Source organism: Enoplosus armatus, chromosome 13 (assembly GCF_043641665.1).
Source record: "Enoplosus armatus isolate fEnoArm2 chromosome 13, fEnoArm2.hap1, whole genome shotgun sequence".
NCBI lineage: Eukaryota > Metazoa > Chordata > Actinopteri > Centrarchiformes > Enoplosidae > Enoplosus > Enoplosus armatus.
In genome coordinates this window covers 8154398-8166506 of record NC_092192.1, presented here as the reverse complement: position 1 = coordinate 8166506, position 12109 = coordinate 8154398, and the positions used below count along the sequence as shown (strand labels likewise).

At 40.6% G+C, this 12109-nt stretch overlaps 1 protein-coding gene across 1 annotated transcript in view; it reads left to right on the top strand.

Moving 5' to 3' along the window:
• The window catches only part of sh3pxd2b (SH3 and PX domains 2B), a 35737-nt gene that overhangs the window by 14040 nt on the left and 9588 nt on the right, over positions 1–12109 (top strand). Inside the window, exons 4-7 of the mRNA XM_070916899.1 lie at positions 1956–2032; positions 6842–6933; positions 10885–10910; positions 11329–11364. Coding sequence (XP_070773000.1) covers positions 1956–2032; positions 6842–6933; positions 10885–10910; positions 11329–11364 — 231 coding nt within the window. The remainder of the gene's footprint in view (positions 1–1955; positions 2033–6841; positions 6934–10884; positions 10911–11328; positions 11365–12109) is intronic.

Below are 12109 nucleotides of genomic sequence, written 5' to 3'. Positions count from 1 at the left end.
TCCTGACCCGAGAGCTTTGGAAAACCGTCAAGAAAGCTTTCTGTTTGAGGAGTGACGAGGGGAGGAGAGGAAGAAAAGAGACAGAGAGAGAGAGGAGGAGGAGAAATACTGTAGGCGTCCAGGGGTTGACTTTCAAATCTCTGTCCAGATAGCGTGTCCTTTCGGCTGCTCTGGCAAGATGTTGCCAAAACCTTAGAGATTTGGAATGTCTTTTCTCATTCTTCATCTAGTTAATCTCCTTTTTAGTAGTCTCCCTCACGTAGTACTAGGCTACTGTCCTCTGCACAAATATGGAGAGAAATCAGGCTGGTCAGACCATGCACAGTTACTTTTCCAACTCATAAACAAAGTCATCAGGATTCATCATGTGGGGACCTTGAATATCTGCACCAAATTCCATGGAAATCCATCCAATAGTTGTCAACACTTTCCACTCAAATTCAAAATTGTCAACCTCCATGGAGTTCCAACACAAAAATCACAAGAATGGGAGGTAAAGGAACGCCCATTATTTTAAAGATCTGACCTTTCTCACAGAATTGACCTGCCTATTCATAATCAGCTCAGATACGCAGCTAAGTGTTTGGTTCAGGTTGTATTAATCTCCAAAACAATTGGATTTTCTATAGTCACTGACAGCATTTACAGACTCTTTGATATTATAGTAGGTTACACAGTCTCATCTTTAGTCACTATGGATAGAGGAAGTGCATTGAATATGAATTCCTGTTTAGGTAGCCGTCAGAGATGGGATGGTTGGATAGAGTACAGAGGTGGGGTCTTTTGCAAGTTAGGTGTTGGTGGTTGTGGTTATTATGTAAAATGTGTGAGATCTCTTTTTTTTTTCTTGGTTTAGTCTTTACCTTCATGGATATTTATTTCATGTCTTCATTCACAAGACGAGCAATAGCACATGGGCATAAATATACTGTGATGATCACAAATAGTCTCTGTGTGCCTGTATCCATCTTTTCATCAGTATGTAATTCACCCACTCACACATACAAAACTAATATTTGTGGTTTTGAGCTGTATCGGTCAGGGAAACACAAAGTCATTTTTAGTAACATGTGTGAAACGGTGGAGCTGTAGGGGGGTTGACTGCTCCGCAGTGATCTCCTGTGAGATAGATTCATGTTTCAGCAAGTCTGCTTTAAATGTTCTCTAAACAAATACCAAAACTCCTTGATGGAGGTGATGCAGTAACTTCTCAAAATATGTCTCTTTTTTTGTGTTCAGGATCTTGTTACAGCCTCGACTTCCTGCCCATTTTCTATGTTTGCATTAGAGCTGTCTCAGTGAATTTACTGGAGATACTTCAGCAGCTAAAATGAGGAAAAAATAGATGCTTACTCTGAAATGTCCTGCATACCATTAAATTAAAGTGTTTTAAGAGGCCTATTTGTAGCCATGTCTTGTTATTGTTATGGCGACCCAACTTGTCTGTGCCTGTGGTTATTTGTGCCTGGAGATAAGAGCAGGGGAGTAGCATTTAAGCTGTCATGCTGTCATAATTTGCTTTCCCAAAATCATTTATTCATGACTTGGAAAGGCCAACTATTCACCTAGCTCCTTACCCACCTCATTGTGCTGTCAGTGTTATTGATGAGGTGACTGTATTATGTCTGCATGCTAATTCACTAACCATGTTTCGTAATAGCCACTGTGTCTTTATTGTCCTTCAGTCGACCCCTAACTTTTTAAAGTTGATCTTGACAAGAGCACCATCCAAATGAAAAGGCAATTCAGTGTTTCTTTTATTTTGTAATATTTTAGGTATGTAACAGACAGATACATCCTGATGATCTCTGTTCCTTAGGTAAAATTTTAATTAGGCATCATGACATGCGCATCTACTGTATACGCACATTGTAACAGTTTGTATTGTTGATTGTTGAGTAATTAAACGTTTGGCCTTTTTGACTTCTAAGTCTGTTTTTCCTACTTTGTTACAGGGAAGATCCTGTTTAGGAGGAGCCATATCAGAGATGTGGCCATGAAAAGACTAAGGCCCATCAACGAGTACTGCAGGGTGAGTATATTGACCAATACTTTAACCTGGAAGTTTGCGAACATGAAAGCTACACTGACCAGTGAACATTTACATCTTAAGCACAAAGTACTAAAATCAAGGTAGAAAGTACAGTGGTCAGGGGAAAAGGAAAAAAAAGTATCCCACCCACATTGTGTCAACTTAGTCTTGAACAGGAAAATAATCTTTTCATGCCATCTGTGTATATATGAGCAACACGAGTCGCTGTTTCTTTCAGCACATTCAGGATTACACTGAGTGACCCGACCATCTGATTTCAGGAGAAGTTATTTATGATTTAATACGTCTTGATTTGTGATTTTTCTTGTGGCATCTCCAGTGTCACAAATTTGTAAGCCATTACCTTCATCTGTCAAATATTCCACCTGACACTGTAGCTGTTAAAAATTCAAACATGTGGTTATATTTATTAAAGTTAAGCTCACAGCCACACTGGAAGATTTGCATAACAACCAGATTTATAGGATTACATTGTTCCTAGAACAGCTGTATGAATAATGCACACTGCCCTTGCCTTCTAAATTGGCACTGTGTGGTGTGTGCCATGCTAAACTCCCTGGAGCAAGCCTTTGTGACAGCAGGCATCCAACTTGCTGAGGTGTCCTAAAAGCTCCCCAGGTGCTCAGTAGCTGACTGTGACCTCTCTGCTAAAGGAGACAAACAAAAGAGAATTTCTCTCAAGGGATCAGTAGTGTATGAGCAAAAATCTGTTTCTGTTTAGCTAAATGCGAAGATGTCATTTTACCTTCCAAATGTACAGTAAACCCTCATGATCCATCTGGACAAGAGAATTTATAAATGTACTGTTTCTGCTGTTGAGTTGCTGTCAGTGACAGAAATAAGACAGGATGGACTACAGGAGTATAGAAGTGTGTTGTAACGTGTTGGTGGTGTCTATTTTACCATTTGAAATACTGCAGCTCTTTCCACCAGTTAAAACAGAGATAATGTAAAACCTGTGCATTATCCAGTCCATTACATGGCTTTTAACCAAAGAGATTAATCACTTGGCCCCAAGAAAGTGGGGAAAAATGCAACTATACATTCCTGGGCTCCACTGTAGCAGAGCTGCAACCATAAAACTGCCAATAGCTAGCAACTAATTGCTACAATTTGACAGAAATGTAACCACAGCAACCTAAACGAATGCATTATGATTGATGTTCAGCTTCTTAGCAACAAGACAAAGTTGTGTGCCCTTAAAGTAAATTCGAAGCAACAGTTCTAATCTTTCTTAATTGGGTTGCCAACTCTTTATCTGCAGTAACCAAGTAGTGAGTCTGTTTTTCAGCCAGGGGTCGTTACTTTTTATGATCAGATATTTCCAAACGGATATCTTGGCCACAAAGTCACATGATTGAGGTGTGAAACAGTGCTCAGAAATACCAGGCAGGATGAGCCGTTGTTGTATCTCATGTCTTTGTGGTGGTAGCTATCAGCAGAGAGTTGTGCCAAAGGCTAAGAGCTTGCTGGTGCTGAGTTTGCTTCAGTCAGCACACCCACAGCCCATAGGCTTTGTTTTTGTTAAATTTTACAGGCTTGCCTTAGGGCCTCTAAACCATACACAAGTCCTTCTGTCTCTCTGAGAGAGGAAATTTGAGGATGTTTTTACAAGTAAGTTCTGACTTAGCCCTTACTCATGCCTTCTTGTATTTTCAACTGTATTATTTTATCATGGGATCACTTCTCTTCTCCTCATTAAACCATCACTGTACAAATTAGTTTCTGATATCATACTAATAGTCATTTCTTTCTTCAAAAAGTAACAATTCACAAGGCCTCAGAATGAATAGAATAATCTGTATGATAAACAATGCTGGGGACTGGAGGGGCTGGTGACTGTACAGCTCTACTCCACCAAGCGTCGTCTGGGGTTAAAGGAATGTACAGCTGGTGTAGGCAACATCTTTAACCACTTATGGGAAAAAAAAAACTATGTAAGAGTTTGGGGGAGGAATAAGTAGAGTTGTTGGTTCGTGTCTATGGGTGTGGATGTTTATGGGAATAGCTGAGCCACATCAGTGGTGTTGCTGCAGTCAAAGTTGTTATTGTGGAAATGTCTGAAATGTTAAAAAAAAAAAAATTACCTGTTGTGGAGTTGAATGGTCTTTGATTGACATCCACATTTTGTCAATTATTTGGGGTTTATTGCTGAGAGATGTTGATATCCAGATGTATGAATCAGATTCATGAATCTTACCTGATGAAGGTAAGGTCGCACTACTTTTAAATTCGAACAGTGGGAAGTCACAACTCGCCAGCCAGTGAGCCGAATGCATCAACAGTGTCTGTCACACATAGGGATTTAAAACATCATTCAGCCTTGATAGCCTGATAGCATCATGGCATGTCGGATCTCAGAATGCAGTGTTTGCAGTGAATTCTGGGTATTATGTCAACTGCTGAAACAAATCTAAACTTGACTGTAAGCAAAAAAAATGGGGGAAAAAATCATCCACCCCCGCATGGAGCCAGATTGACAAGGTGAAACTACATGTTTTTCTAAGGGATGAGCTGAGTCAGCCCTTCTGTTATACAGCTGAGGCTTTAACCTGACTCATATGGAATTTCCCTGGTTGTAAAGTCTTATGTTTTTATTCAAGTCAGGAAACGCAGTTGGATGAAAAAGAAAGAAAGAAAAAAAACATGGAAACAGGGATTGTTTGCATAAACCAAGTGTAAGACTGTTGACTACAAAGGTCACACAGCTTGATGAAATGCATCACATCAAAGTCTGTTAAGTAATAAGGCAATTTCCACCTTCATTAATCAGTATTCAAAAGATTTATGTGAAGATAATGTGTTTGTAACTCAAGACTGCATACATAATCCATCAAAATGTCCTTCATTCTGAGGCTAGCAGTCTTTTTTTCAGAGCAAAGAGTGGATATGTTCAAAATATATTCACAGACAGCCCTTTTTCTTTTTCAAAAGTGGACACATTTTTTAGTGGCTGATTCCTTTCTGAGATGTAACAGATGCAAAAATATAACATCTCCTTTGTTGTTGGTGTTTGTCAAGACTGAGGGTCCCCATTCGCTGCATGTATCTTCATGTGAAAAGTCACAAGTAGATCTCTCATTTCCATTCCCTATTTTTCCTTGGAGAAAGCGCACATGTGCACACACACACACACACACACACACACACACACACACACACACACACACACACACACACACACACACACACACAATTACCTTAATGCTGCCTGCTGTAAAGAACACCCATAAAGTCCATTTGCTGTAATGTACCCGAGCCTCCCTCCCGTCTCCTCCCTGGGGAGAATTGTAATGAGTGGACGGTCCACAGGCTGACATGAGGAGAGGAATAAATCCAAGGAGAGGATAGCCAGTACAGCATGCACTCTGACCCCAGGCACAACACCGCATTCTGGGCCACATGTTCATAAGTATGACAAGGCAAATGTGGCACATGGGACAACAAGGGCACCTTGGTTAGGTATTTGGCTTTCATTTCATGTCCGTCAGCCCTGACGTTATATCAGTGTGTGTGTGTGTGTCAGAGAGTGCGAGAGGTAGACAGAGACTTAAAGGACTGAACTGAAACACTTAGGAGTATTACAATCAGAGGTAGAGGCCAACAGAGGAGGCTTGATGGATAGCACTGAGCTTTGCCTGCCAGCAAAAGGAGAAGGAGTGGCCTAGCTCCCTTAGCTGTGAGAGAGATAGTCACCATGGGGTCGTTGGCGACTGTTATTCTGTCTTCTGGTTTGGGGCATCAAGCTGATGAGGTGATTATCTGTTTCACTGCTACCCTTTAGTGGTTTGGTTGAAAGAGTAGGAGAAGCAGATAAATCAGACTCAGGAGAGAACAAAAAAAGAAGGGCTAGAAAGAGAGACTGTGCGATAACATGACCATCCATGTGTGCGAGCGAGAGATCGCACCAATAAAGAGAAAGCTGAATGTGGCTGTTTGCCTTTCATCTCTGGCCCTGTTGTCAGGGCTCATCTCTCTGCCGCTAGTGATCCTCCACAGAGGCATAAGATTAGGGAGGAACGTTGGCAAAACGGATCAATGAACTGGGCTCAGAACCAGCTGGGTGTGATTGAAAAACATTGCAAAAAGAGAACAGAAGATTACTAATTTTACCGATTCTTGATGCGCTTTTATTTTGAAATTGTTTTTGACCAATTCATATTGAGACTGAACACCAGTGGGGGCAATAACAATAAATATGAGAAACTAGATGTATACACATATGTGTGCCCAGGCTGCACAGAGAAAATGTTTTTAATATTCATTTGGAATTGTGCAAAATTTCAAGTGAGTCAGATTCATATTTGTGTAGTGCTGTCCATACACAAAAATGCTATCAAATCCGAAAGTCAATTGCACAGGTCATCCAGTGTGTCATGTATCAAATGTGAAAAGGATTGAATGAAATCTACGAGAGGAGTGCAGAAAAAAGAAAACAAACAAGAAAATGTGTTGAGGCAGAAATGGGTGGGGCCCAAACGGATGTTTTGCCTTTGCCTTTTACTTTAACGCGTTCACTGTTTATGAGACAAGAACAAGAATAAATAATTAGTTTGAAAAGCTTCTGACAAAACATTAGATGAAACAAGTTGCTCCATCCCTTTTGTATACTGTAACATTTATACCTGTACTCTGTATGAAGTAATTGCTTGTTCTGTGACTTTACGGAGGCCAGGCACCCAGTGAACACTATATTTAACCTCTGGTTTACTTCTGTATGTACTGCAGTGATTGTGCTTGTCAGTTTGTGTGATTACCTAAGTTTCTTGCTATCTTTTGTGCCTGTAGGCCCTCATTCAACTACCGGTCTACATCTCCCAGTGCGAGGAGGTCAGAGTGTTTTTTGAGACCAGACCTGAAGACCTCAACCCACCCAAGGAGTAAGTACAACACATTGGCGCACACACACGCACGCACGCACGCACACACACACATATCTCCTGAACAGTTAGGAAACCCCAGGCTCACATAAAATGGCAACCACCCGTCATTGTTCCCCTGACTAATGTCATGTCATGTCACGTCCCGCCAACATTTACTCTCAGCCTGCCCGGTAATGAGCATTCATTACACCCTCTAATGGATATGATTTCATACTGTTGCACTACTTCCTGTTGGGGTTTTCAAGTAGAAATACACTTAATGGTTCCCTTTTTAAATGCTGAGTTAGCATTGAAGCATGTAGCTGCAGCTCAGTTCAGCCACCAGGCTCCAGACAGCTGAGACTGTATGGTTGCTCAGAAGGCGTGCAGACCTGCTCTGTTGTCTCTTGTAAATCTCACTCGACACATTAGCGTCATATCCAGTGCTGACAGTTACTATGTGCCAAAACTAAGACATCAGCGGGCAATGAATGCCAACGTCCAATACACACAAGTACGTGCTGACATACACAGGCCTCGGTTACAAATGTGTTAAGGTTACCAGCACCTTCGGGGCAGTGGAGGTTACGGGTGGCTGGTTTCATAGAGACCATAATGTGGGGCTCACATTTTGACCCTGGAGATGGTTTTTACACCAACAGCTGTCAGCTGAGTTATTAGTTTTAACCTCTCACTCGTCACATACTGATGTGTGGCACTGGGTGTTGAGAAGTTGCCTCAGTCGGCAGGAAATCGAGTTGATAAGTCCTGTGATATATGCCAGGAGTGCATGTAGGGCCAGCTGTAAGCTAGCATGTAAAGAGAGCTGTTTTTTCAATTTGCTTAGAAGTGAGAGACTATCACCGTATCCCAATCCCTTACTACAAACTTAAGTTGTTTGCATTGTGGCACAATAGTGTCCATCATCACTACATTCAGAAATCTAGCGACTTCAGTATGCATGCTGCCATTTTCAAATATACATGTATTCATTTGTCAGCATGAATGCACCACATACTCAAAAACATGGTTAAAAATAGTATACTCAGTAGCGTCCAGTGTGGACACGGCTTAAGATCTTTCACTCTTCAGTTATTGTAATGGCCTCAAGCAAAGTACTTTCTCAGGCATGGCATGGTTCAGGCAGCCACAGTCTTGCAGGTGTGAATGCGTCTTTTTCATACACCAATTGTCCCCCCAGTCACCTTGACATTTATACTCAGTAACACTGCTGAGCCAGTGAAATTGCAAAATGTTGCTCCACTTTTGTATTCATGTTTAATACTGTAGCTCCTGGTGCATTTTCCCAAAAGCCACTGCTTGTAGAATATTTCTGATTATAGCAAATTTAAAGTTTTTTTTGTCTGTGCAAAAGTGAGACAATCCCTGTGACAATCAATGCAATCTGTGCATCTTCTGCCCTTCATTCACTGTGTACCTTGGTACTCGTGTTCCACAGTGTTTTGATACTACAGTGAGAATTTTCAAATTCTACACGTTGTGGCTTTAAGTTTTATTTTGAAACCTTTTCTCAAATGACATTATTTAATGTAATTATTAACACATCTTACCAAAAACAGCACAGTTTTTACATTCATATTCTTGGTGTTAAGCTAATGTCAGGAGTGAGCAGCTGGGGGTTCTTGCTCAAGGACAATTAACAGGACTCATTGCTGTAATGGGGATTGAGTATGAGACAGGTACTGCTCAGGCCGATAATATAATCAGAAATGTGTCACTCAGCAGAGATGCTTCTCTCATCCCAACATTTTTACTAGTGTGATAAACGTATCCCTCTGTAACTCTATATAACTCTATAATATCTGTATCTGTGTGTGATCAATATACACAATATATGTTCATACACACTTGGTCTTCTGTCCTCTGTCAGAGGAGGTTGCCAAGGACACATACCTCCTTACTCCTCATACAAAACCCCAATCATGTGTTGGGAGAGGCAGGAAAGAGACGGAGCATTCACTCGAGGCGGATGATTATAGGAAAGACCTTGGTTTGTCTTTATTGAAATTGGATTACTGCTTTCTGCTAGTGCAGCCTGTTGTTTGGCTGACTGACAACAGGGCTGGTGTACAGACACAGCAGCCACTGTGGGAGATTTATCAAGGCCTATAAATCTACTACACTGAGAGGTACATCTTAGACCTTCTCCTTAAGAGCAGCAAAGTAAGAGGAGGGAGGAGAAGCTCAAGAGGAGAGGAAAAGGAGTACTTAAATGTAAAGAGGAAGTAGAAGGTCGGAGAACCAGAAAAGATGGTTGAGAAGTGAAGGAGTTTGTAGAAAAGAGGAAGTGTTGCAACAAGGATGGGGAAAGGAAAAGGAGAAAATGAGGGAAGAAAATTGAATCCGATGGTGGATCAAGAAGGAAAGAATGAAGAGGAGCTAGTATACAGCTAGGACAGAAGGAGATGAAGGGATGGGTTGAGGTGAAGCAAGGAGTGGTAAGGATAGAGGGAGAAAGATTAAGAGAGGAGAGATTTCATTAATCATTCAAATCAATAAAGTATGAATGTATGAGTCCTCTGTGGTACGGCACCTGTTTATTGTAAGGTTTGGCTCCAGGTGTGGACATTTTTTTATTTTAATGGGTCTGCAAGAATCAGAGCCCAGAGTGAATATATCCACGTAATCCCTTGTAGTAGAAGGTTTGATAAATGTCGCATCATTTGCCTCTTTTCTGCAACAGCAAACCTGCAAAGTGTGTTCTAACAATTCGTCTGTAGTTATCATGTGATCTCCCATTTATCATGTCAGTGGCCGCCATATGACTCAACCACAGTTGCCTGACGTGAATGTTCCCATGACAGTAGAAATTGACATTGGCCCCAGTGCTAATGTTGTTGTTTTTCATAACCAGCCTCAGAGTAACATGAAATCTTATAAGTGGAAGCATTTATTTGATTTAATACTCTAAACTAGTTACAGTGAAATAATCATATTAGGCCAAGGTCCGGTGCATTGACATGACTCAGGTTTAACCTCAGTTCAAAACAAGCAAACAAAGTGTACACACACTGTACACACACATTCCTGCTCTATAATAATCCAGATCATTTGTAACTGCTTTGGTTGGCCTCGCCGGGGATTTCTTTTTATAGTACATTAATGGGCATGCTTATGGGTAAAGATTTATTGAGACTTAAGCCTCTGCAATTAACAGTTCTGTCGATCGAACAGTGCTGCATGTGGCTGAGAGCATTCATGTTGATGCAGGGAAATGAACAAAGCAGTAGTTGCCAAGGAAAATGATCAAGGGAGACGAAGGAGGGAGTTAAGTAGACATGGAAGACGTGAGATGGAAAAAGGAAGGCGATGGAAGGCCATAACGTAAGAGAGTAATATTTAGATAACAAAGAGGGAGAGACAGAGCGAGTGAGAGAGTAAAATGCTGAGCATTAGCCACCATTGACTTTTCAGGGCATCTGGACATTGAATCAGCTCCTGACTGCTGCTGTGGAGTGATGGTCTATTTATCTGGCTAATGTCTAAACCAGACACAGCAGATGCTGTATTGAATTTAACATCAGACTAAATTTCAGAGATCAGCTGTCTAGAGGCTCTTTATTCACATCGGCCTGGGTTGGAGAGAGAGGCAGAGAGACAGATCCTTTTCTCCTGTACCTGTAGCATATTAATAGATCTAACTGATAACAATAATGTTAGCAGTTATTGCTTATTCTTTGCTGGAATAATCAGTGTAGTGCTGCGGCACCATGACAAGCTCAAAAATCAAATGAAACAATTCAAAGTTTATTTAAAAAGCAAGTAAAATGAGTCAATAATTAGGGCCACTTATCTTTTTTCAAGCTTTAAGACATTGTGTAATATCCATGAGATGATGTTAGTTGTTATAAATACTGATAATGGTTTTTGGTCTGGAATATCTCCTTAGCTCTGCAAACTAATTTGATATTTCCTGGTAGTAATGTGATGATTTCCTCTCTTGAACAGGGAACCCATCGGAAAGAAGAAAGCAGGTAAGACGCAGCTTTGTGTATTTGAAATGAAAATGGGGTTATGTGGCCTTGGCTATGGTGTGTTATTTAGTCTTATAAGAAGTGAGAGAAGAGAAATAGGATCAGGTACTTTGTTGTTTTACTGCTTTTATGACTTCTTCTTTTCATTATGACTACAAGTCTTCTACAATCCATCTGTAGTATATAATATGACATTATCTCCATCTAGTGGTCGCGGAGTTTGACACAGGTAAAAAAACACATTTATTCCACCAGCCTAGTTGACTATTATAGTATCTGTAACAAAGAAACCACCTTTGCTATTGTTTCACACATTCTTTTTATATTCTCTCTATCCTCTCCATTCATCTAATGTTCTTAAGTTGCATCCATGTCATTTTTTTCAGTTTTCTTCTCCATTCATTTTCCTTTCCATCAGGGATTGTGGAGAGAGCGACTACTTTCCTAAAGCGAGGTAGTAAACACTTGGTCGTGCTGTGTGTGTGACCCAGGGGTTGCTAGTGGCCTGTTCCCCCTCTCCTCCCCTGGCCTGGGCAGGTGGGATGTGGCTCTGTTGAAGGCTTGGGGCTTGCATTGGTTCCGTAAAGAAAACTGATCTTCAAACCCTGTGTGGCTCATTTCTTGGGTGTATTTAAGTATGTTGCATTGGGACAGAGTAGATAAGACTGAAGATAAAGGCAGGATTTAACTGTGCACATACGTGACAGGGATTTACTACATCGTCGGTGCAATATGGCCATATACTGTAGATCGGCTATGTTTTCAGCAGGGAGATCGAGGTTACACAAATAATTCTTCAGTACAGAGCCCTACAGGCAGAAATATTGTCACTGGTTGAGTTAGATGTAAATGGTTGAAACCAAAGAGCCTTTTGTGTGTGTGTGTGCTAAATTATATTAAATAAAACCTTGGAGAAAAGGATTAGGAAAGTTTAATATCAGAAATTATCATGTCATTTAAAAGTTAACCTGAGTAAATTGGGTTATTCAGTCTAGCTCATCTTCCCAGTTAAGCTTGACTGATGTGCAATTGGCATGAATTCATTTTCATATTTTCAAAGTTTTTTTGCTCTTACGAACTCAACCTGATATTAGTTTCCCTCCAAGTTCTCCTTTTGAGAAACTAATAAATCACTAATATTCAAATTTCTGATTGACAGAATTCAGAATCTATTGCAAAGTAATACAAAAAAAGGCTGA